The following is a 27075-nucleotide window of genomic DNA, read 5'->3' as shown; positions in this document are numbered from 1 at the left end:
CGATGCGCCCAACACCTGATGTCAATGCGAGCACATCTGCGGCTTCCTCCCGGACACGTCGGCGTGCTTCCTCTTTACGTGGCGTTGCTGATCGGTGTATATGGGAGGCTGAAGAGACGATCCATACTTGCCGTCGAGCCTATGGCGGCCCTGCACCTATGTCGTGCGCAGTGACGCCGCAGCGAATTACATTAAATAGGCTATATAAAAAAGAACAGCCATGCCCTATAAATGAAAAAATTACTGCCACAGGATGGGTGGGACAGTAACACGGCTACGACTGCCACTATTCCTTAAAAAATACGCTTCAGCGGGAGTACTTGCACAAAATGTAAAAGACTGCATGAGTAATTATTGCCAGTTGGGGCGAAGGCTCAATCAATGGGGTATTTCTCGGAAGGAGCCTCGGTAGAGAACATACAGTTGGTTTCTACGGTTAATGAATTTTAAGTTGTTCTTGATAAATCTGGGCAGGTTGATGGTCTTTTTTTAGACTTCCGCAAAACTTTTGACACTGTTTCTCATGGCAAACTCATTTCTAAATTAGATAGTATTGGCGTCCCTACTTATCTTGTCAACTGGATTTATGCTTATCTTAAACATAAAAAACAATACGTACACGTTAATGGCTGCAGATCTAACGATCTTCTAATTTCTTCAGGTGTACCTCAAGGCAGCGTCTTAGGGCCACTGCTTTTCCTAATCTATATAAACGACCTGTCTGCTTCCATCCCTGGAAATGTCTCTTTAAAGCTTTTTGCAGATGATTGCATACTTTTTAAGAACATAAATAACCAGAACGATCACTACATGTTGCAAAATGCGCTTCTAGCTGTTCATCAGTGGTGCGTAAAATGGGATATGCAACTAAACCTTGATAAAGCTGTTCTCTTACGCATTTCGCGCAAAAAACATTTTAGCGCTTTCTCTTACACCCTGCAAAATCATGTAATCCACGAGGTTACACAATATAAATATTAAGGGGTAACGTTAACTCATGACTTAACATGGATTTCACACATTGCAGACATTTGCTCCTCGTCCTTTTCCAAGCTTTGCTAGTTAAGGCGGAAGCTTAAAGATGCCCCAAGTAACGTTAAACTCCTTGCATACTCAACATTCATTAGGTCCAAATTAGAGTACGCTTCGGTATTATGGGATCAATTCATAAAGAAAGACATGTACAAGATAGAGATGGTGCAAAGAAAAGCGGTTAGGTTTATTTATAACAAATACAGGAGGTTAGACTCACCTACAACACTAATGAAAACCAACCATATTCCATTACTTGAAGTACGCAGAAAAATTTCCCGTCTGTTGTTGATGCATAACCTTTTAACACATAAACTAAACATACCCCGCCCTGAAATTCTCAAACAACTGTCGCGCCGAACACACCATTCATGAATTCATTTGCTGGAACGCATTTTTGCAAAGACTTACTCATTCAAGCACAGTTTTTTTCCGCGGACTGTTTCCGACTGGAACTCTCTTCCCGAGGCCATTTTGCAGTCCTCAAATTTTAGTAAAGCTCTTGAGAAGCATTTTCTCGAGTGAATGAGCGTTGTATTTTGTTATTCTGCTCATTGTTTGTAATACCATGTATTTTGTTTGTATTTGTCATTTTCAATGCCTTGTATAGCCCCTCCTGCATCGGCCAATCTATTGGCCTGCAGTATTATGAAATAAATAAATAAATACTGCGCACCACAAAACACACTTTCATTCAACTGAGAATCTTACATCGCACCGCGGCCCATTAAAATCGTCATCCAGGGTTCTGCTGCTCTAGACACGCAAGTATCGTAAACATACCTGGCTCGACCAATGCTCCTTTCAATAGTTTCTTGCCCATTAGCTGCGGCTGCGGTGGTGGCAGACAGCGGTTCGCAGCCTAATTGCTCCGTACAACTGGTTGCAGGTTGCAGACTGCGCGACGGATTTCTCCTTCACCTGGAATTCCCAAGACTGTGGGACCTGCAGTAACCTTCTTTGAACTGACCGGCTGTGGATGCACGGCATTTCGTTTCCTGAAGCAACTACCGCTGCTAGCGTCACCAGGCTGCTATCACCGGAATGATTTGTGCCGCTCCTGTCACGCCCACTGCTCGTCACTTCGGCTGCGGTGGTGGCAGACAGCGGTTCGCAGCCTAATTTCTCCGTACAACTGGTTGCAGGTTGCAGACTGCGCGACGGATTTCTCCTTCGCCTGGAATTCCCAAGACTGTGGGACCTGCAGTAACCTTCTTTGAACTGACCGGCTGTGTATGCACGGCATTTCGTTTCCTGAAGCAACTACCGCTGCTAGCGTCACCAGGCATGATTTGTGCCGCTCCTGTCACGCCCACTGCTCGTCACTTCGGCTGCGGTGGTGGCAGACAGCGGTTCGCAGCCTAATTGCTCCGTACAACTAGTTGCAGGTTGGTGCTTTCGCCTTTACATTTTCAGCCTTGGTCTTACCCTGCTGCCACCGCTGCCGAAAGTGTCTTGCTTTGTGCTGTGCCTTTTTGACTTGTTGCCCGTGTTAGATAAGACATGGCTGGCCGCGATAAAATATGTGCGGCATGTTCGAAAGCAATTCCAGCCAAAGGCCGTGTAATGGAATGCTCTGAATGTAGCAACTTGTTCCACCTAGGAAAATGCTCCGGGGTGTCTGAGGCTGCTGCGAAGGGAAAGGCTGGGGCTTTTTTCGAGGTCTGGAAATGTGGCACATGCTATTCGTCACGCCTGAGAGGGGCGGGAGGCGGCAAGGAGGGAGACGAAGTCAATATACCTGTCATTCTCAGTGCTATCCTTGCGAGACTTGAGAAACTTGAACACCTTCCAGAAAAAGTTGACAATATTGACAAGTCGATCAATATGATGTCAGAGAAATATGATGAAGTGTTAAAAACAATGGCTAGACAAGAGGCAGAGATTAAGGAACTTCGAAAGCGAGTTGTTGTCCTTGAAAGTTGTAGTAACAGTGAGGAAGTGAATCATCTGAAGGTCACTGTGAACGATTTGGAGTGGAGGAGTAGACGGGAAAATTTGGTATTCCACGGCATTTCGGAGTCAGATGGTGAGAATTTGCTTGAAAAAGTGAATGATGTGGCCCACTCAATTGAGCTTCCTGAGCTGTGCGAAGGCGATGTGGATGCCGTACACAGGCTTCCCGCGAAACAAGGCAAAGTTCCAGGTGTGCTAGTTGGTTTCACTTCCCAGAAGCTCAGAGATCAACGGTTTTTGAAAGGAAAATCACTCAGAACGTCTGACTCTGAGGTCTCAATCATAGAAAACCTGACTCGGTTGAACAGAACGCTTCTCGATTCTGCGAAGAAATGGGCTGATGCGAATGCCTACAAGTATGCCTGGCACCGGAACAACAAAGTGCTTGTACGAAAGGCGAACGGGGAACTGGCACACGTGATTCGATGCGATGACGATTTGAGGAAGTTGTTTTAGTGAGTCACTGCTCTTAGTTGTAATTAGTTCCTTCTATATGGGTGATACTTACCTCTCTCCTAATGATATTAACAATGAGGTTCAGGGCCAGTCTAACCATTTTTCAGTGCTATGTTTGAATATTCAGTCTGTTCGTGATAAACATGACATTTTAACTTATATTTATAACTTGTCTTTGACTACCGGCATTTTCCCTTCGGACATGAAAATAGCAAAAGTAGTTGTTCTTTATAAAGGTGGTTCGAAAAACGATCTTGGTAATTATAGACCAGTGTCTATATTGCCTATTTTTTCTAAGGGCTCGGAAAAAACAATACATTTACGACTTTCCAATTTTCTTGAAAAATACAACGTGATAACTCCAAGACAGTTTGGATTTAGACCTAAGTCCTCTACTGAAATGGCTCTCCTGAAGCAAAAAGAAATAATCTTAAATAACATTGAATGTAAACAAATAACCCTTGGAATATACATAGACTTCTCCAAAGCCTTCGATAGGATTCATCACGAAACTCTTCTTCTTAAACTTTCTGCATACGGTGTCCGGAACAAGGCACTATCTCTTATCACCAGCTATTTAACTGACCGATATCAGTACGTTTCTATAGATAATCATCGCTCTACTTATAATAAAATAAAGCATGGTGTACCTCAAGGAAGTATCCTTGGTCCCTTATTATTTAATGTATATATTAATGACTTAGTACAGATTGACTCCGAAACAGAATACGTAATTTACGCTGACGACACTACTTTATTTCTGTCTGGCACCAACGCGAATGATATAGTAGAAAAGGCTAACAGCGTGTTGGGCAAACTTAACTCATGGTCTGAAAAAAATTCCCTACTAATAAACACATGGAAAACAAAGGCGATATTTTTTAGAGCTAAAAATGTCAAATGGGCTGTACATACAGATTTAGTATTGGGTGGTAATATGATAGAAATAACTAATGTTGTAAAAACACTTGGCGTTCACTTCAATGAATTTATGCTATGGGACTACCACATCGAGCAAATGGAGAGTAAGCTAGCTCGCGTTGTCGGCATACTCAGAAGGTTAAAGTGCATGATACCTACTAGGACAAAACTTGTTATTTACCATGCCCTCTTTGACTCTCATGTTAAATATTGCCACTTGGTCTGGGGTACAACGACGCAAACTAATATTCAGAAGGTTTTGACATTACAAAAAAATGCAGTCAGAGCAATTGCGGGTGCCATATACTTAGCACATACGAGTGCTCTATTTGAAAAATACCGCATTATGGATGCAAGGGTTATTCATCAGTACCGTGTAATTCAGCAGTACAAATCTCAGGTACATAGTGACACCACATTTTTTGCTGACCTTGCGAATCTACGGGAAAATACCGCTGCACAACACAAGACACTACGAATATTGGTATGTACCTTGTCCACGCACAAATTACGGTTTTCAAACTCTCAGGTATGTGTTGCCATCTTTCCTTAATAGTAACGCTTTCACTAATCAATCCATTCTTTCCGTTTCATATAACGCTGTCAGAAATATGTTCTTACAAAAGAATGAATCATATCCAACTGTAAAATAAACAAAGTGTCTATGTGCTGTGATTAAACTATCATTTGCGTGTGTGTAACAGTACCGAGACTATTCTGGTGATCTGCTATGAAGATATTGTACATATTTGTTATTTCATGCATTCTCTTGTTATTGTTTTACTGCTGTCTGTCATCGCCGTGCCAAGCCGCTACGGGAGATGGGAGCTTTGTCAAGCCGCGTGCGCGGCTTTTTTTCCTTTCTCCTCAGCCATTGTACATGACTGAAATAAATGCACTGAACACTGAACTTTCAGGTGTGTCACTTGAACAGAGTAAAGCGAAGGTACGTGGCAAGCATTACACGACTGGGAAGCGAAGCCCGACTAAACTCCGCAAGCGCCAGCGGCATAGGTTGACATACAGCCCATGCGTTTCCCGCAGTGTAACTAACAGAAATCTGTAACAGGCCTTTGTAGGCCAATGCCCCAGTGGCACAGTTTAGTGGAGAGTTTAGTAAAGTAAAGTTTAGTAAAGTTTAGTAGTAAAGTTTAGTAAAGAGATATATAACGGCAGCTATCCATTCATTAACTTTCTCGTAACCGGAAATTTGCATGTACGCACAGAGCGAGTACAGATGGACTCGGACTGCGCGTTTTTTCGACACACGGACTAGCGCCTGATATTTGATTTTTCTGTTTTACTTTTATGCGCCTTCGTCAATTTCAGCTACGGATACATGGACAATGAAAGCCGTAGGCTAAAAGCCACATAAACGTCTTGACGAGGTCCACGGCCCCATATACTCCGAATAGGCTGACATAGCAAAAACATGTATACTGTGCATGAACTTGTAAACAATGCGCACATGCGGGCAGGAAGCGATTATTGAGGAAAGAAATGAAAACGAAAAGGATGTGAAAGAAAACTCAGAAAACCACGAAAAAGTCACCTTATGCAACAGTCTCTCGTGGCCTTAAGACATGACACATACCTTGCCGAGGAACTTTCCGGTGGTGTATTCTTTCTTGGATGTCGGGTCGATAACAACCTGGGGGAGTTTGTTGCTGGTCGCCGCAGCGCTAGCCGGGGTCTCGCTGGAGAGAGTCATCACGAACAAGGGCAAACGCGATCGCGATTTTCCTGCTTCAGCTGCTGCAATCCGCGGTACCCCAGCACTCACCAAATGGAACTGGCGCTACCGACCGGCGGGCGTGGGCTTTTCAAAGGTCGGATCATAGTGTCACGTGCGCAAATGAAGACTCGCTATTGGTCGACAAAGTATACAATGTATAAGAGAACTTCTTGCTGGGCTAGTTGGTGATTCATTGCCAAACTAAAGGCGCCAAAAACCACACATACAAGACAAAAGAACGAGAGAGAGCGCCACTCACAACTAGTTTATCTTGCAGACAGCAGATACATATATACATTTAGCCAGCGCCTGCGCTAGGAGAGAAACTAGGTATCAGTGAGATAACGAACGCTCTAAAAACTTTTTTTTCCGCCTGATACAGAGCAACAGATGTTTCACTGACGCACGAACTTCCTTTATTATTGATATAGAACGCTTCAATCAGCTCTCTGGCTTTGATATTGCTGCTTCTGGGAAGAATCCGCATTGATGAGAAACATGGCTGACAAGAGCGTGAAGGGCATGATCTGGTATGTTTCGGCGTGACAGGGGTCGCCGAAAGCGTCTTACAGAAGTTGAAGATGAGGGCAGTGAGAGCTGGGGCAGAGGTCCCTCGTGAAGAGGTGAGACCAGTGGCGGTGCCGTACGTGCACAAGTTGGCCCACAACCTGAAGAACGTTGCGAGCGGGCATAGTGTCCCGCTCGTCTTTTCAGCCCCCCCCCCCCTGAAGCTCGGAATCATTTGCCCTCGTATTGAGAAAAGAAAAAGAACAAGAAAGAGGCTGTGGTACTAAGCATGGGCGAACTTTCATGAAATGTGCCGAAGGGGTTCGTGGCTAATGCATTTTCTGATTTTAAGGTTACTAACATAGGTGTCCCTCAGGGATCGATTCTTGGCCCTTTGCTCTTTTTAATCTACATTAATGATCTGCCTGACGCTCTTACTAACACTCATTGTGTATTATACGCGGATGACACTACAATTTCTTCTTGTGATAAATGTATAATCTCGCTATCTGCCAAATTAAATGCCGCTTTGGTTAGCATTATGTCCTGGTGCCATGATAATCACCTAATTATAAACCCTGTTAAAACTAAGTTTATGGTTTTTCGAACAAAACAAAAAATCACAGCACTCTTGCCTTCATTATCGCTTGGTCATATTTTTTTTTTCCCTTGCGACAACGTGACTTTCCTGGGTATTCAACTCGATTCTCAACTGAAATTTCATCATCATTTGGACCATGGGAAGAAAAAAACTGCATTTGGAATTCGTGCATTAATAAAGGCTTGTCATTTTTTCCATCATCAGCACTCTTATCACTTTACTTTGCTTTTATTCATGCTCACATTAATTACGGCATTGTAGTATGGGGGAACACATACAACTGTCATTTGCACTCTATCCAGCACATTCAAAATCAGGCTATTCGAATCATTACCGGCAGTTCATACCCTGGTACTGCTATCCCTTTGCTGCGTCAATATAATATCTTATCCGTTACAAATTTATTTGATTACAACCTAGCCATCATGTTTTTTAGATCAATGAACAATGCACTTTCTTTTGAATTTATCGACAAATGTTTTTTGAAAAATTGCAACCCTATGAGATTTGCGGCTCAAAAAAATTTTTTTTCTTCCCCAAGTTTTTACTAATTATGGAAAACGTCATTCTCATTTTGCATTAATTTCCCTGTGGATTAATTTACGCCTGAGTTTAAAATCGCCTATATCTTTGTCTATGTTTAAATCGAATTTAAAAAGTTTGCATTTGCAGCAAACTGAAGAGTGAACTGCTTTATTTCCTTTTAGAAAATTCTTGTCCTTAATTATTTGCTAGAAATGTCTACTTTGTTTAATGTTTCTTGACTACTGTATCCTTGTATTCTCAATTGTTTCTTTGTCTTTTCACAACGCTGTATTTTGTACAATATTATTTATAGTGGGTTGTTATTCTTGTTTTGCTTGTCTGTTTGTTTTTGCCCTGCTAATCTATTTCATTCTCATTATATACATGTTACTTATTTAAAATACCATTGTTATTACTGCTAATTGTACCTATCTGTGATGCTGCTCGTTTTTAATCAAGTTAGTATTAATCTACCGGGGGTCCCGTGACAGTCGCTTGACTTTGGGACCCTCGCCTGTATACTGAATTTATGTAACCGATTTGTACACAATAAATTCTTATCTTATCTTAAAAAAAAGTCGGGTTGTTTACGAAATTCCCCTGTCGTGCGGTTGTTCCTATATAGGACAAACAGGGCGCTGCGTCAATGAGCGAATTAGGGAACATGAACGAAACGTAGAACAAAATAAAGAGGGCCCAAATTTGCGGAAAAATATCAGATCATGCCCTTCACGCTTTTGTCAGCCATGATTCTCATGAGTGCGGATTCTTGCCAGAAGCAGCGATATCAAAGCCAGAGAACTGATTAAAGCGTTCTGTATCAATAAAAACGGAAGTTCGTGTGTCAGTGAAACATCTGTTGCCCTGTATCAGGCGGAAAAAAGTTTTTAGAGCGTTCGTTATCTCATTGATACGTTATTTTGCTCCTAGCGCAGGCGCCGGCTAAGTGTATATATGTATCTGGGTTCCGCAAAATAAACTAGTTGTGAGTGGCGCTCTCTTCTTTTCTGTTGTCCTGTGCGTGTGTGTGTGGTTTTTGGCGCCTTTACTTTTACAATGAATTACCAACTATACCAGCAAGAAGTTCTCTTATGTGCCTTCACTACCGTCCCCACCCGACCTGGCTGGAGCAGCTGATTCACCTATTGTAAACCCCTTTTCAGGAGCTTGAGTGAGGCATGGGTGCGCCTCCAGCTGGAATTCCAGTTACTGCCTGCTGTGGAAACCCTACAAAGCCTCCTATCACCCTCCCTCCGCTTTTTTTGAAGAATAAGCATGCTCGAAACCGGTTTCTATTTTAGCTGTTCTATTTTAGCTGTTCCGGTCCCCATATCATAGCTTCTGATAGCTGCTGCCAGGGCTGAGTCATGGGCTGCACGATAAAGGCCTATCTAATGCGTATGTTACGTCGCATTTCCGGCCCGCCTTGTACACTTGTTGCTAACAGTGTCGGTAAACAAGCATGACGAATGGCCGTAAGCATGTGTAATGAGCTTAACACCATATGGAAAGGTGAAGACCAGAGGAGCGGCGGTAATCGGATTAGCCTTGGGCGCGGCCTTTCCCTCCACCCAGGCCATGCACAAGCATCACTGAGCGGAAGTGGCCCGTCACGTGACGACCGGGCCTTCATCTTAGTTCGGCTCCAGAAGATTGCATTTGTGCCAGTCGATGTATGCCTTCTTTGCTCATTATTCAGGCGTTTTTTTCTGCCAATACGCAAGCACGGACACGAAACACAGTTCTAGAAAGTGTTGGTCAAATGTTTAGGCGAATCCCCCAAGGTGGAGTAGATTTGTAATAAGGGAGTAATTACTCCCTTATTACAGTTCTAGGAAGTATTAGTACAGCGGAGTTGTGCTAACGTCTATTTGGTTTTTTGAGGCACTGCGACATGGCGGACGAGGTGATGATAGCGCCGCTTCCAAAGTGTGCGTCATTATAACCAATGCAGTTTCTTGACTGTGTAGAATTCTTTAAGTTGCTTTTATGTCCGGATAATGGGCAGTAATGCCTCTGTAGTACTGGAAGATTCAACAAGGGGAAGCTTTGGGCCAGTTGGTCAGACATGTTGGGGAGGAGGAATAACCGCAAACTTGACAGGACTGAAGATCGAGAAGAGGACAGGACGAGCGGTATACTAGCAACTGAAGTTTACCGCTCGTCCTGTCCTCTTCTCGATCTTCAGTCCTGTCAAGTTTGCGGTTATTCCTCCTCCCCAACATACTGGAAGATTTCTTGGCATTAGAATAAAATGGGATTCCATGCATCGTACGTCATTTGGTCTTATTTGCCACTGCTCCTTAAAAATGTTTTCCTTCGCAAATGATAGCAATGGCGATCGTTGTAACAGAAAATAACACGTTTAAGGGACATCACAGAATATATAATGTGTTTGAAATGGCTGAGTAGCGTTTTTTTATCGGTGTAAAAGATTTCAGAGCAACGTTGTTCGCCAGAAAACTCAACTTAGTGGAGCGCTGCGAAGTCTGGCTACTAGGAAAAAATGGACGAGGGAAGTAAGCAGTAAGTACACTGGAATCAAAGAGTGGAGGGAAAAATATAGAGCTTTAAGCGGATATAGCCAAGGGGGCTCTAAATCTCAATACTAGTGCAAAATCTATGTAGATAGCGCTTTGAATGAATGTCTCCGGAGAGAGAGAGGAAAGTTTTAGTTAGAATAGAGTAATTCGCAGGAGCTGGTGGTCGGGGCCCCTAGTACAGGCCTCCGCTGGTGGCAGCTGACTTGTGAACTAGATGGATGATCAAGCCTTGCTGGTCCAAATTGTCCTGATCAGGGCGTGCTCCCACTGCTCGTGTGTTCGATTGTGGCACTATTATCATTTTGTCCCGTTTACATACATGCATACATACATACATACACATATACAGACATACATATTTATTTTGTTATATTTACACATGGAAGTATGTGTGCCAGCGGAAGCGCAATACAGGGCGTTGCGGGCGGGCCACGGCAATCAACCAAAGTGCAGACTCGGTTCAGACAAAATTACATGGCTTGCAATATAAAAAAGAGAAAAAAAACGAAAAAAACCTACATTGATAGGAACAACAATCACACTTGCACAGACTGCAAAAGTAGGTTAATTACATAGGTTAAGAGGATACAAAAAAGCAAAAAAAGCAACCGTGCTTCATAACACATATCAACAAGACATGCTGGCGTTCCCAATATGTAAGGTACAGCGTGGGGCTTGCTGCACACCAAGGACAGTAACTTGGGTATTGTATGAATCTGATCTTGTGTAAAATGTGAAGAATTGGGTATATGTTTTTTATTCTCTCCAGTCAATGGCATTCGAGGAGGACAGTTGTTTGTGTGGCGGTGAGAAATGTCTTCTTTCTAGCCTTAGGTGTTCTGGCCAGTGTTCTTGGTGAGCACACCGATGTAAACACTTGAAGCTCCCGTAGCTAACACTCTTCAAGTCGAACGCTGAGGCAGTGTGGGCGGACAATTTTTTCCATCCATCATGGCCGCGGCGAGAGACAGATAGAGAGAGAAAACATTTAATTAGAATTGAGTGATCGGGGCCCCTATACCAGGGCTCCGCTGGTGAAAGCTGACTTGTGGACTAGATGGATGACGCAGGCTTGCTGGTCGACAGGGTCGCTGGACAGGGCCTGCTGCTACTGCTCGTGCGTTCGGTGTGGCACTATTAACGTTTTTACCGGTTTGTCGTGGCATTCCCATGAAAAAGCCCTAGAAGGAAGAGTAAGGAATCCGTCCTAATGAATTGATGGAAAGGAATCTATGTCGAACTGAGTGCATGGACAACAGCGTAGGATACCAATAATGGCAGCATGATCCATACAAACTGTAACTAGTAGCGAAACCGCCTTCATTTACACTGTGGCATAACATACTGAATGTTGTCCCGCGCAGAGGCCGTTTTGTGACGTTACCATTCTGAAACCAATCCGCTTTTTAATTTTGACGGCCAGAGGAATGCGTTGTGTCTTGCAGAGGCTGATCGTTGTGTGTCGCGGTAACCTGAACACAAGTTATCTTCAGCGTGACTTATATGAGTCCTTCGATACACCAAAGTTTGGTTCGCGGCCTGGCTGCTAGGGGCGCTATAGGCAATCGAGGACCGCAACGGCGGCTTGTGATGTGATCGCACGAACAAAACTTGCTTCGCGCACGGGTTATTACTTTGGTATTTTTAATAATTTATGCGAAAAGTGGAAGTCTTTTATCTGCTACATTTCTAGAATTCTAGCCCGCTTGACGCTTATATCGAAAAACAACGCTGCCATCAGTTCCAAAGCTCGGACTTTACCTGCTTTAGTCTGCTTGTTTCATGGAGACTTATCATGCTTAATGGTGAGGGCGAATTGTAGGGATAGTTGGTAACACATGACTATTTGATTACAGCACAACAAATGGAAATGGTTAACTTCAGTAGACGCGACTGGAGATTTAACAGCATGTTGCCTATATTGCGGTGCGTTCATCGCTATCCGGCGAGCAATTTTTAACGGAGGGTTTATTTAATGGGTTAGTCTATGCGACATTAGCCGACGAACTCGTCAAAACGTCTCACTTTCTGGTAGCTATGCGCGGCACCACGGCATTGAACTTTCGGAAGCACAGTGCTTTCGATTTTGCTCGCGATACTTGCGCAGGGGAGGGTACATTCACTTGCTCATCTTTTAAGCCTATAAAAGATTCCTTTCTGCGGCTGTAGCTTTGCCGAGCGTAGCTAACTGCACCGATTTCGGTGCAATAATGCCATTCTGAATTGCCACGTGCTCCGGTACGCTTTACAGTACTCTACTGTCACCTTAGTTAACATAGTAATATAAAATATTTTTGCAGCTGTCGAGTTACCGCCTTTGCCGGCGTAGACGCACTAAATGAACACATGAACGACTTGTATATATTCATATATAGTAATAATAACATAAAAAGAAGCTTCAATATAGCAGTTCTTAGCGGCTCGACTTTTTGCTGCACGGACTGGGCATTTTGCATGCACAGTCGCGAAGCTCCGATTCCAGACTCTGCGCAGCTCGGATTGCACAATGGCTTTACATTTTCGCCGGTTAAATCGAAGCAAGAATTGGCATATTCTACAGAATCTCAAAAAAAAAAGGCAGCTGTCATTCCAATGAGTGCCTCCTGTAGCCCTTTCAAGATTTGACGCGTCGGCACAAGAGAGCCATCAGTGCTAATATTGATGCCCATCGTCATTAAATTCTTCAGTATAGCGTCGTCAATGGCCGTGTATTTTTGGGATCAAGTATTCCAAAGCATCCGCTGCTGCGCAGGCATCCGATGCGATGCGTTGTCGCTTTGCTGATGGCCGAGAACGTGGATAGGACTTGTGTAATTATCGTGAAGCTCTTTGAATAACATAGGAACAGCGTCCTGACGCTGTTCATATATCGTCGCTGAGGCACAACGTCCCAAGGGAGTACAAATTCGTCGTCACGAATGTTGTACATGGCACGTCTCCACGTCTCTTCCAATTCGGCGTCGGACAGGAAACGCTTTGTCGCCGCTGCTCGCCGGTCACACATCCGGGTGCCAGCCCCAGAGAACAACGGACCGCAAAACGTCGACTTCTGCACGTCTAGGAAACCTCCCGCTCCGCCGCTCGATCGCCAAGACATGCTTCTGGAATAACGCCAGCACCGCCGTGTGGCCTCTTTGGGCAGCGTACCAAGCTCACACGTAGACATAGGGAGAATTATCATGACCATGACGCGCTATTGGAGGACTCTAACGCTATTAAAGGATTCTTATATCAAGGATCATGCACGTATGACTGGGAGTTGAGGTCGAATATTTATCTCTTCCTAGCATTTCACAGCAAGAGTAATTCAGGTACTCTGACATGGCTGCGTGTAGACGCGACCAACCACCTTTATATCAATCAAGGCAACAGACTTTTGCCGCGGCGGCACGCGGGAACACGAAAGCGTTAAGGCTCCTGTTCTACATAAAACCTGGCGTCGTCGACATCGTGTGCGAAAAAAAGCTCGAAGAGGCAACCTAGGTCACATGATCTCGCGGCGCCATCATAGGCCTGCCTACCAGATGGTGTGCAAACTGACCAATACGCAAACCCCCGCCGTTCGCAGCACCTGTCATCGCACATCGCTTCCCTGCTACACCACGGCCACACTAGATGCTTCAGGACTCCAGGGTTGTATCAAATGCCAAGTAGAGAGTGATCAATACTGCGTATAGTGGCAATAACCCTCTACTGATATCACATCTTAACCATAATGCGGAGCTTAAGTGTCCCCACTAATCCTTTTTTGGGGGGCCAGAACTAGGGCTTGCCGCGAAGCTGTCATCGTCGCCAGATGTGCCGACGACCATAAAAAGCGAAACCATGTGCCAGAGGCTAAACACATGCTTGAGCACGTCTACTTGGTTTACCTCCGTTAAAAATCTCCCACATTTTTTTGTTACCATTTCCCATTTGCTTGCATGACGGCAAAAAATATGACCAGTCTTTAAAAGCTGCTTGTGCGCATACACGTGATCGTGTCTAGAGGCACTTCCACCTAGAGATAAAAATGGCTCCGTGAATTGAACCTTTTAACATGTAAACCTTTGCCCAGAAACAAAACCACTGGGCGGGGGTTATACGAGCTGCATTTGACCATGACCGCTCTTTTAATGCTCTAGTCCTATCTGGCATACCAAAAGAGTGTGATAAGGATGCGTGCCGGAGGCAGTGGTGAGGGAACGAGAAGAGAAATTAACCTTCGAGGGATACCAGCCAGTATGCGCCTGACAACAGTCCGGAAATAAAACCTACCCTTTGTCATGAAATCGTGGTTCATGATGTCCTGGATGCTCGGCCGCTCTGCTGGCTCCGGATCGAGCATCCACTTGATGAGGTCGCTTGCGTCGGAGGACAGAGTCAGAGGGAGATCGTATTCGTTGTTCATTATTCGAGTGTGGGTACTCTCCACCGACGACGCCATGAACGGGGGTTGCCCCAACAGCAGCGCGTACCTGCGGGGAACAGTTGCAGGCATGTCATGTTAAATTTTGTTAATTTATTTGTGTACTTATAGTTATTCTCATTAACAAAATTACTGTGCGAATTTTTCTTACCATATTTTCTTTCAGGCGATAGAAAGCTCCTCGCCCGAATATATGTATACCGGGCAGCGTGGTTGAAAAACTGGGTCTAGATCTTTGAAATGTACTTTTCCGACACAAGAACGTCGCTTCCCGCCTGCTGATCGACTGACCAAATCCTGACCTCAGAGGCGGGACAACCGCAGTATTTTAGCGGCAGCGAATTCCCGCCACCTGAGACACAATGCCACTAAAGTGGTATCAATGAAATAAAACTAATGATATCCGCAGCTTTTTTGCCGGTAACAGCGCTGCCGACGGCGCTTCTGTCAGCACTGGGGCGGTGGATCTTTTCAAAACATTCAAAGAGATGAAAAAGCTGAGTTAAATACTTCCAGCAACAGTGCCTCGGTACAGGAGGACAAAGTTACGCACCTGAAGTTTCATCAGATAAAAATTACTATTTTTACCGTGCCCATGCACATGCATGAAATCTAGATCAATCGAGGCGACGCAGCCTGACTGTCAGAAGTGCGTCTAAGTATGAACACAATGCGCCCTCACAGTGCGCTCTGGCGCGCCTTTCTTCAAAATTTCTAAGTATAAATAGTCGCCAAGGCAATGAGTTCTTACTTGCGATTGTCACCACAGCGCAGATGAGCAAGAATATGTGAAATTTTATAGTAATTTCCGAAAGAAGGCTGGAGTGTCATACCCTTACGATAAAACGCAGCTGCCATTGCAAGCGTTAACGTTGTAACCCGTTGGAAACATTTCTGCGCAATCAAATGACACTCACATGATGCACCCGATGGCCCAGACGTCCACTGCATAGCTGTGGCCCTTCCTGGCCAGGATCTCCGGAGCGACGTAATTCGGGGTGCCGCAGATAGTCAGCTTCTGTTCCCCTTCGAAGTGGACGCGAGCGGAGAACCCAAAGTCGGCCACCTTGAGCTGCATGTCTTCAGTAAGGAGCAGGTTTGCGAGCTTTAGGTCTCGGTGGATGATTCGCTCCTGCACCAGGTACTCGCACGCGAGGAGCAGCTGGTTCATGAAGTAGCGCACTTCCTCCTCGGTCAGCGTCTTGCGGCACAGCAGCATCTCCTCCAGAGACTGCAAAGATAATGCGCTAATGAAGCCTGGGAAAGAGCCTTGAAGTTAAGCCATTCTGAAGCAACCAGTACAACTCAGACATTGGGTTGCACCTAAGTGTCCGGTTTGGGCGCAGCGACTGTGCCATCCATGTACAAAGCGCGCCATTCTTGATAAAGATTTTCTTTTTTCAAGGCACTTAATTCAGTGCCCAGAGGACAGCACTTGAATATTTACTGAGAGTTGTCAAAACGTAGGTGGTTTTAAATTTGTGGGTGGAAGGAATGGAAGGAGAGGACGACTGTTCTACAAAAAAAAAATTGAGAAAAAATATAGGCGGAAATAGAAATCCGCATCAGCAACTATCCTAGAAGCGCTTACGGCACGACCCGCCATGGTGGCTCAGTGTTTAAGCCGCTTGTCTATTGAGCCGGTGTACCCGGGTTCGAACCCAGCCGCGGCGGCTGTATTTCGAGGGAGGCGGAACGCAAAAAGGCGCCCGTGTGCTGTGCGATGGCAGTGGTTGGTTGGTTGGTTGCGACTGAGAGATGGATGAAAAGGAAAGTGCACGGGCCTGCCAACTGGCTCAAGCCGAGCCACCACCGCTGCCACGTGCAGATAGAAGAGAGTTGAACGATAAGAGGACAGAGTAAGGACGCGCGTCGGAACAACCGCGTCCGCCGGAACGGACGCTGGCTGAAAAATACAGATACACGGCCGCAGCCCGAAAGCTGCAAACCGAATGCCACAGATCGCGATGGCAGTGCACGTAGGTGGTCGAAATTGTCCCGGAGACCTCCACTACGGCACCACTTTCTTTCTTTCACTCCCTCCTTTATCCCTTCCCTTACGGCGCGGTTCGGGTGTCCACCTGGATATGTGAGACAGCTACTGCGTCATTTCGTTTCTTAAAAACCAATGTTCACTTTTATTTGGAGCATAGAACTCTAAGAAAGTTGTCATCTGGCTTTCAGAATTAAACAGTCGAAGCGTCGACTGTTGCTCAATTAAGGAAAAGTAAGGACAGGCAATGCCGCTCTGTAAGTAGTCTTCTTCTCAGATACTGAATTCGACTTTTACAAGCGTCTCTTGGCCCTAGAATTCACGTTCGTGGTGACCGTGTATCCCCATACCCGCATTAACAACCATCCAGCTTGTATGGCGTAACGCCAGCTCGAGCGCGCAGCATTAGCGTAGACGTGTACTGCGTAGAAAAAAGGCGAGCAGGTTGAGCAGAAAAATACTGAACATCCTCCTCGCAAGCCGGGGGTGCGGGGTTCAATCGCCGGTGCCGCCGCGTACACGCAGGTGTTACAATGGGTACAAGTTTTCGCCTGGCCCGATTCTCGGCTTCTGTGTGAAATGCTTAGGAAATGGACTATTGACCCCACCACGAGTAGACGAAAAAACCTGTTGTGCCATAGAGCTCTTTGGGCACACAGTCCCCTGCGCCATTTAGATTTGTAATCAGCATTATCATTGACCTGGAAAAGGCTCCCTTGGATATGGAGACTAAAGGGCAGATCTAAAAGGGCTAATGAAGACACCGAAGAAGCGCCACGAACGTAATTAGTTATAGGGTAACGAGTGGGGTAATGTCGCCTCTCGCTCAAACATGACGTTCAAAGCAAGCGCGAAAGCTGCCCCGCAAGCACTGTTAAGCCGGATGAACTTTACTATTGCTCTTCCGACTAAAGGCAATAAAGCAAAATTTTTAAAATATGTAGACTATTTCGCTCATGATGTAAAAAATAGCGCACAGGGAACACAAGGGACGGAAAGTAAACGACGCAGACAAGCGCTTGTCTGCGTCGTTTACTTTCCGTCCCTTGTGTTCCCTGTGCGCTATTTTTTACATCATGAACGTTATCCAACTTGCCCAACTTTCCGCTTTGCTGAAGACTATTTCGCTTCTATTGAGGAATGTTTCAACGTCTTTCACGTGAATACATCACGTACAGCCGGCCAAATTTTTGGCAAGATTACGCGACCGCCAGTTTTTTTGTGCTGCGTAGCCTTATCGTGGAGCGAATCTGCGAAAAGGCGGAGACTAAACACGGGATCAGTGAGCCCATGCTTTGCCATAAATTATTTGCAACAGACCTCCGGACGGGCTACAATTATTGACGCAACGACGAAATCAGGAGGCTGTAGTAACGTCGGGCTACAAGTACAAACGGACAGGAAAGAGAGCGGAACGTCGACGCACCTTTCTTGTGCAGAGCTCCAAGATGAGGTACACATTGTCGTCGTCCTCAAAGTGGCTGTGGAAACCAACGACGTGCTTGTGGCTCAGAGCCTTGTGAATGGCGATTTCCTTGTCCATCTGTTGGCGACAAATAAATAAGCATTTCATGAGGGGCTTTCGCCAGATGACACGTGCGCTGTTTTGTTTCTTTAGCGCGTGGCTTTAGCTGTGGAGGCCTGAGCGTGGGGGGATATTCCCTCCGGACACGCCGGTGGCCTTGCGGAGAGCTCCACCGACAACAAACGGACTGCCGCTCTTACGACGATAAATAGTCCCTGTTGGTCTCTTGAGGAAAAGAAAGAAAAGCAAACAAACAACAAGAAATAGTGGGAGATGTTGACGCTCAAGTACAATTACTAATGTCTTACACTGCAACGGCACAAAATCATCCCGATGAAAAGGTGTTCTGTCATTAGAGTATTATTACTGTAACATGGAGTTGTGCTGCTTTTGAGCGGTAGCTGTTGCTTGCGTATAATCAGGCAACGATACAGGAGCGCGGGCATTACGCGACGCCTGGACTACCGGCCAATGTTCGGTGGTGTGAATTCACTTTTACATGGGGCAAAGTGTGCACTGGACAAACCGGACTTGTGTTAAGTCCGTACGTGAGCACCAGCGGTGAGTATTAAAAAAGGCACTACTTTTCCTAATCATTGTCAAGCCTGCTCAGAGAAGGCTGGAGTCGCCTGAAAACCTCGGGTCGCTGATTGATACTGAATAGTCGAGATAAATGTGCGCTTGAACTTTAGGAGCATTTTACGAGGTCTGTTAGAAAAGTATCCGACTTTATTTTTTTTTTTTGCCAACACCTGATGGATATGAAACAAGCGCGCTTGCACCAGCCGATGTTGAAGCTTCGTGCGCATGTATGAATATTTTCCGGCCTGCCGATAGCGTCAGTCGCTGGGACGATGCGTTTGAGTGAGGCAGTGCGCAGTGCTCTCGTCGGTTTTTTATTACAAGGAAAATGGCGGAGCGACAGGAGCATCGCTACTGCATCAAATTTTGCCAGAAACCGGATGACAACCGAGTGGAAACTGTTCGGAATATTCAGAGCGGCTTTCGGTGAAGATTCTATGAGCAGCACACAAATTAAACAGTGGTTCAATTGATTTAAAGATGGCCGCACATCGGCGGAGAGCGAGCCACGCTCTGGTCGGCCATCAACGTGCCGAAATGACCACGTCATTGCCGAAGTGAACGCTGTGGTGATGCGGGACCGTCGTGTGACTATCCGAGAAACTTTGGAAGAGGTGGACATCAGCAATTTTTCTGCACATTCCATTATTCCCAAAGATTTGGCCATATAGAGAGCTGCGGCGAAATTCGTGCCGAAGCTGCTCACGGCGGAGCAAAAGCAGCTTAGTGTTGAAGTCTTGCAGGACATGCTAGATTCCACAAACAGTGACCCCGACTTCATAAACACCATAATCACTGGTGACAAGTCTTGAGTGTACGGGTACGACCCCGAAACCAAATCCCAGTCGTCACAGTGGAAGCATTTCATGTCACCGAAACAAAAGAAGGCCCGCCAAGTGCGCAGCAATGTCAAAGTGATGCTGACAGCTTTCTTTAACTCCCTCTGTGTGGCACACCACGAGTACGCACCCTACAGAGTCAAACAATGACCAAAGAGTACTATAGGGGCATCCTCCGTCGCCTACGTGGTGCTGTGCGGCGCAAGAGACCGGAGTTGAGGTCCACAGGAAATTGGTGCATCCGTCACGACAATGCTCCTGCACATTCCTCGCACTTGATTCAGACTTTTTTGGCCAAAAACCAGACTACTGTAGCTCAACAGACTCCTAAATCTCCTGATATGGCCCCCTGCGACTTCTGGCTGTTTCCCAAAGTCAAGAGGACATTGAAAGGAGCGCGATTTCAGAGAAGGAAGAACATTATGGCTGCAACGACAGCTGAGCTAAACTCCATTCCGAAAGAGGCCTTTTCAGAATACTTTCAACGATGGCAGCACCGCTGGGAGAAGTGTGTGGAGTCCCAAGGAGACTACTTTGAAGGTGATTAGGTTTCCAACGCTCCAGTTATCCCAGGTTTTTTTTTCTTCGGCCAAAGGTCGGATACTTTTCTAACAGACCTCGTATATCAAGACACAGACGAGAAAGGCGAAACGCTAATACTTAGAGGGAGTAGAATGTTTATTCCTGGTTCTTTTTTTTTCAGTCGAGACGTTTACGGTCCGCCCTTTTGCGCGTGGGTAAAACAGAAAAAAATGCACTTTATTGAATAAACCTGCTGACCGTACAGCGCGCGTGCCTCTCTCCTGGTGCATGCTCCATGCTGCTGTGTTTGTTTCCTTTGCTGCTATATTCCGGCGCAAGTACAATTTATTAATTATCTGCATGATTGCCGCCAACTTTCCCAGATAAAGTGCTTCATGTAAGCTCTTAAGAACATTAAATAGAATAGAATCGAATTATGCCTGCATCCGTCTCTACAGCGTTAAAGTTACAATGCAACAACTTTAATTTAAAGCGGAGCTTTTGAGAGATACAAAAGCTAAAAAAAGCGAAATATTGGAGCTGGACCGCCCGGCCATTTTAGCTAGCAAACTATGGTGTATAAAATAATTAGCCGCACAACCCTTAGGTTACAAATTCCATGTCATGATTCACTTCCAAATGGTCATCACGGAGTCCTTTTCGGTCTTTAGGTGACAAATTAGAATATAGAAGCCGAACATTTTTTAAATTTGATTTTCTAGGCCAAGAAAAAAGGAACCTTGTGGTGCCAGACAAAGAGAAACAGAAAAAACTTCTGGAGAACAAAGATTCTGTGTATTTGGGCTCAGTGTCAATTCAGGAATGTCTGCAAGCTGTGAAGTACAGCATTGATAACATACTTCAACAGGAAAAACGGCGCAAAAGACGTGGACAAAAGAGACAAACACAACAGGACCAGCGCCAACTTGCAACTGAATTTTATTTCGCACCAAACCCGCCTTTATGTAGGCCAACACGCCCTAACAACCGTGTAACATCTTTTGTCCACGTCTTTTGCGCCGTTTTTCCTGTTGAATCATGAACCAACTAACCCAAACTAGAGTTCTTATTGATAACATACATAATGCATGAACCGCTCATCACGCTTCCAGAGGGCCTTGGAGGTGATCTTGGCTGCGTAGACCTCATTCGTCTGCGTGTCGACGAACTCGTAGCATCGCGCATACCGGCCCTGAAAAAGAAGTGGCAGCCTTCTTACATGTGCGCGTAAATCACAGGTAAACACTGTCACTCGACTTTAGCAGCATTCCTTCATCCCACAGTCGTTACTTTCTTTCGCTAGGTGGCAAACTGAGCCTGGCACTTCAAGCATGAAATAGATTACTTTCACGAGTACAGAAATAATGCGAGTATAGTGCCCCAAAATATGATTGAAAAGAAATATAAGGCTTTCATGGTATAGTTTGATGACAGGCACTTCAAGATAACAGAATGACAAACAATTTAAGAAGCGCTAAACAGGCACAATAATTTGATATCACTAGGTTCAAGGAAGAAAGAAAAACGAAAGAATGTAGAGGTGCGACAGAGGCGCCACCAATAATCTTTTACGAAGAGCTTTTGAAAGCGCGAATATGCTTTTTTGTGGCATAGTAATGCGAGTAGTTGAGCACGTGAGAAAAACGGCGAACTGCGGGACCTATAGTGGGATGCAACCGAAGAAAGAAGCGGCGTTTCCTCGCCAAAAGAAACCCTTCGAAGCAATGATGTCTGCCATTCATCATGTGCCTGCTAGTCTGAGAATCCGAAAGGAGTGGCCAGATGAAAGGGGATAGTCCCTTCCCTCTGTGGTCGAGTACAGTTCCCCCCAAGCATTACCAGGCTAGCAGGGTCAAGAGTAGGCCGACGCCATTGGCTGGAAGGGGTTCTTTTCGCGGGCGAAAGACACTTCGTGCTTGAGCTGTATGTGACTGTAATAAGCCAGTTAACTGAACCTACGATAGGTACAGACCATAGCATGGACCGATGTTCATGATGCCGCGGCTAATCTTATTAGTCGGTGATCAATTCCATATCATCTGCAACTCCCTCCGGTAGTGTGCTGTAGTCAAAATGAGTGGACGACATTGGCTAAGAGGACCTCCTTGAAGGGGGCATATGCAATGATGAACTCTGCGTTCAAACCAACAAAGCAAGGCAGGCCTCAAGGCAAAGGGGCTTTTCCAGTATACAGACCACCGCACCTTCTTCCAGCCAATGGCCTCGGCTGATTCTCATGAACCTGCTAAGTGACAAAGCAGGGAGTGACAGATGAAAGGGAGCAGTCGCCTCCATATATTGTCAGGCTAGTAGGGGCATGAAAATCGACGGGCACCGCTACCTGATAGGGGATGCTCTTTCCTGAAAATACCCGGTATTTCTTGTCTTGTATCAGACAATGGAGTTTTTCCATCAAATCCTAAATTAATAAGCTTTGTGTGATATTAAGGATAGCTTTCACTGCTTTCAGGATTCGGGGCGTAAGAATGGAGATACTTTTGGGGCTCAAATCTAGTTACTTACCAAAATGTTCCGTACTTAGGTTTTCTTGCTGCATTTTTGTTGTAACTAATGATAACTTCTATGAGCGCTAGATTTTCAGCTGGACATAAAAGCTCTAATTCTTAGGTGCAAAAGACAAGCGCGCACCTTCTGACGGCGAGCGATATTAATCCGACCTTGTTCTTAGTGCCAAATAACTACAATCGGACATCAGTTGCAATGTTCGGCCTCGTTTACCTCACAATTTCTTTTATTTTTTCACGGACTCCTAGTGGATTAAATTCCCTTGCTGAGTATGAACACTGAAGACGCATTCATATTTGCCCAAAAATCCGGCGAGCGAAGAGGATTCGGTCGCTTTTGCGCCGAGCGAGACGGAAAGCGGCGCGGCGAGAACAATCAGCCCAGACCGATTTCCGCCGCGCGGCGACAACCATGGCGGCGGCTTTCGAAGCCGGACCCCTCGCGTCGGTCTGAATTTCCGTTGTTGCTGCCTTTTTCAGTGCGTTCACTGAAAAGGAATCGGTACTTTTGTGGAGCGGGCGAGGTCTCATTAACCTCACACTACCTTCTGTCCATGAATGGGCACCGGTTTTTCGCTTTGTCTGACCTCGCCTTTAAGAAAACGTATAACTGATAATTCTGCCGCTTCTAGGCTTAAGAGGAGTGTCGGTTTGTTGACAGTAATGGTTCCCGTCCTGACAACCAGATGGCGTCACTATAGACCAGATTTTTACCCTCGCACGCAGGCTGCAGGCGCACTCCTACTCTCGACACCAGTCGCCATCTGTCGGCGCGCGCGGCCCGAGGGAATTTGGACAAGTGTGAACGCGCTGTTACTTCAACAAGGAGATCCTAATAAATAAGAGCAACCCGAGTAGTGTCAAGGAAGAGTCTTCTCGGGCTTACAGAAATGAATACGTAGTTTGCATGGACGTCACAACGGCCAGCATCTTTGGATAGAAAGTCTGTCAGCCCGCCTATCACCAACCCATCACTGGTTCGACAGGAAGGGGCGATGGTCCTTTGTCCCGATAGTATGGGTTGTATGGGCTACGGGTGGGGACGAGGGGTGGGTCGCTAATGCTGAGATTACTCGCCATGACGTGGCAACAACTTTTCTTGGCAATGCAGCATAGGCTAGGCAGGAAACGGAAGGAGCCGGACTTTGTTATTCATTGTGCGGCTACATAGCTACCATCGTTCACCTCTCTGCACCCTTAGCACCAACAAGGAAAAATCCACCCCAGCGCACGTCGATAAGAGCACAATTCCCAAGAAAAGTCCCGGAGTATCCACTGCAACACCCAAAGATGGCGCCTGTGGCATCACGTGAAATCTATCCGTAGGGAACAGCAGTGCTGGTGTCGTCTTTGCCAGAGGAGGTGAGCGTGACAAAGCTGTAGGCACGTCTGCCGCTGAGTTCCTCTCAAGGACTCTTCAGAGACCATGTGTTCTCACTTCTAGCCGGCGCGTCGCCTCCTTAGTAAGGACTACACCCATTGTTAAAGTGCATGTGCGCGGCGAACTAGTCCGCCAATCAAAGTATCTACATCAAGCCTTGCTAAGCGGTCTGCTTTTGCTATCTAGTAGCCGGACGATTGTGACCAGCGCTGGTGGCAAGCAGGTCTGACTCACCTTGATCCCATTTCCTGGGAGTGAGCTGCTGACATTGATTGTCGAGGTAGACCAGCCCTTCCTTATTCTACCACGCCTAGGGTAAGAGCGCGACGCGCACTCCTACTGCATTCTCCTCGCTTACTATAGCGCAAGCCACCAGATACTTGATACAATACGCTACTGTCACTTTCCTGAAAACGCCTGGCAGTACGGGACGCGGCGCAACTAGCGTTGGCCGTGTTTCGAGATCTTCCCGATGCGCCCAACACCTCATGTCAATGCGAGCACATCTGCGGCTTCCTCCCGGACATGTCGGCGTGTTTCCTCTTTACGTGGCGTTGCTGATTGGTGTGTATGGGAGGCTGAAGAGACGATCCATACTTGCCGTCGAGCCTATGGCGGCCCTGCACCTATGTCGTGCGCAGCGACGCCGCAGCGAATTACATTAAATAGGCGATATAAAAAAGAGCAGCCATGCCCTATAAATGACAAAATTACTGCCACAGGATGGGCGGGACAGTAACACGGCTACGACTGCCACTATTCCTTAAAAAAAAATACGCTTGAGTGGCAGTACTTGCACAAAATGTAAAAGACTGCACGAGTAATTATCGCCAGTTGGGGCGAAGGCTCTATCAGCGGGGTATTTCTCGGAAGGAGCCTCGGTAGAGAACATACTGCGCACCACAAAACAGAGTTTCGTTGATTTGAGAATCGTACTTCGCACCGCGGCCTATGAAAAGCGTTCATCCAGGGTTCTGCTGCTCTAGACACTCGAGTATCGTAACCATACCTGGCTCGACCAATGCTCCTTTCAATAGTTTCTCACCCATTAGTTGCATACTCTCAGGGTTGTCACTTACACAGAGTAAAGCGAAGGCACGTGGCAAGCATTACACGACTGGGAAGGGAAGCCCGAGTAAACTCCGCAAGCGCCAGCGGCATAGGTTGACATACAGCCCATGCGTTTCCTGCAGTGTAACGAACAGAAATCTATAACAGGCCTTTATAGGCCAATGCCCCAGTGGCGCAGTTTAGTGGAGAGTTGGAAAAATATCGGATGAGTTTCCTGCGCAGCTGTTGCTCAAAGAAAGGTGTTTCCTCCACGCGAAACACCAGACAGGTTTACTGTTTGGCCGCTTCTATGCTCAATAAGATGGGCACGTGATGTGTTTCTCAAGCGTCCTTCAGTTGCGGATTCACTCGGGCCGTGAAAATGCACTGCGCGACAGGCGTGTTCACAGATTAGTATATAATTGTTGCGCTTGCTAAAAAAAGCCCTCATTAATCGCAGCTCAACATATTATAAAGAGATATATAACGGCAGCTATCCATTCATTTCCTTTCTCGTAAGTGAAAATTTGCATGTACGCACAGACCGAGTGCAGATGGGCCCGGACTGCGCGTTTTTTCGACACAGGGACTAGCGCCTGATATTTGACTTTTCTATTTTAGTTTTATGCGCCTTCGTCAATTTCAGCTACGGATACATGGACAATGACAGCCGTAGGCTAAAAGCCACATGAGCGTCTTGACGAGGTCCACGGCCCCATATACTCCGAATAGGCTGACATAGCAAAAACCCGTATACTGTGCATGAACTTATAAACAATGCGCACATGCGGGCAGGAAGCGATTATTGAGGAAAGAAATGAAAACGAAAATGATATGAAAGAAAACCACGAAAAAGTCACCTTATGCAACAGTCTCTCGTGGCCTTAGGACATGACACATACCTTGCCGAGGAACTTTCTGCGGGTGTATTGTTTCTTGGATGTGGGGTCGATAACCACCTGGGGGAGTTTGTTGCTGGTCGCCGCCACGCTAGCCGGGGTCTCGCTGGAGAGAGACATCACGAACAAGGGAAAACGCGATTTGCCTGCTTCAGCTGCTGCAATCCCTGGTAGCCCAGCACTCACCAAATGAAACTGGCGCTACCGACCGGCGGGCGTGGGCTTTTCAAAGGTCGGATCATAGTGTCACGTGCGCAAATGAAGACTCGCTATTGGTCGACAAAGTATACAATGTATAAGAGAACTTCTTGCTGGGTTAGTTGGTTGTCAAGCTAAAGGCGCCAAAAACCACACACACACACACAAGACAAGAGAACGGGACAGAGCGCCACTCACAACTAGTTTATTTTGCAGAACCCAGATACATATATACACTTAGCCAGCGCAAGGAGCAAAACTACGTATCAATGAGATAACGAACGCTCTAAAAACTTTTTTTCCGCCCGATACAGAGCAACAGATGTTTCGCTGACACACGAACTTCCTTTCTTACTGATATAGAACACTTCAATCAGTTCTCTGGCTTTGATATTGCTGCTTCTGGCAAGAATCCGCACTGATAAGAAGCATGGCTGACAAGAGCCTGACAAGCTGCTATATTGTCATCTATTTTAGCTGTTCCGGTCCCCATATCATAGCTTCTCATAGCTGCTGCCAGGGTTGAGTCATGGGCTGCACGATAAAGGCCTATCTAATGCATATGTGAGGTCGCATTTCCGGCCCATCTTGTACACTCGTAGCTAACAGTGTCGGTTAACTAGCATGACGAATGGCCGTAAGCATGTGTAATGAAGTTAGCACCATATGGATAGGTGGAGATAAAAGGAGTGGCGATAATCGGATTAGTCATTGGCGCGGCCTTTCCCTCCACCCAGGCCAAGCACAAGCATCACTGAGCGGAAGTGGCCCGTCACGTGACGACCGGGCCTTCATCTTAGTTCGGCTCGAGAAGATTGCATTTTTGCCAGTCGATGTTTGCCTTCTTTGCTCATTATTCAGGCGTTTTTTCTACCAA

At 46.0% G+C, this 27075-nt stretch overlaps 1 protein-coding gene across 1 annotated transcript in view; it reads right to left on the bottom strand.

Annotated features, from left to right (window-relative positions):
* The window catches only part of LOC149346337 (serine/threonine-protein kinase PLK1-like), a 36326-nt gene extending 10206 nt beyond the window's left edge, over positions 1–26120 (bottom strand). The window contains exons 1-6 of the mRNA XM_089541299.1: positions 26004–26120; positions 21227–21337; positions 18104–18220; positions 15602–15915; positions 14534–14733; positions 13179–13261 (exon numbers count right to left, since the gene is read on the bottom strand). Coding sequence (XP_089397425.1) covers positions 13179–13261; positions 14534–14733; positions 15602–15915; positions 18104–18220; positions 21227–21337; positions 26004–26120 — 942 coding nt within the window. The remainder of the gene's footprint in view (positions 1–13178; positions 13262–14533; positions 14734–15601; positions 15916–18103; positions 18221–21226; positions 21338–26003) is intronic.
* Positions 26121–27075: the final 955 nt, after the last annotated feature.

This window comes from Amblyomma mixtum, chromosome 4 (assembly GCF_055824585.1).
Source record: "Amblyomma mixtum isolate Tamu chromosome 4, ASM5582458v1, whole genome shotgun sequence".
NCBI lineage: Eukaryota > Metazoa > Arthropoda > Arachnida > Ixodida > Ixodidae > Amblyomma > Amblyomma mixtum.
The sequence above is the reverse complement of the archived record's forward strand: the minus strand, read 5'-3'. Positions and strand labels throughout refer to the sequence as shown.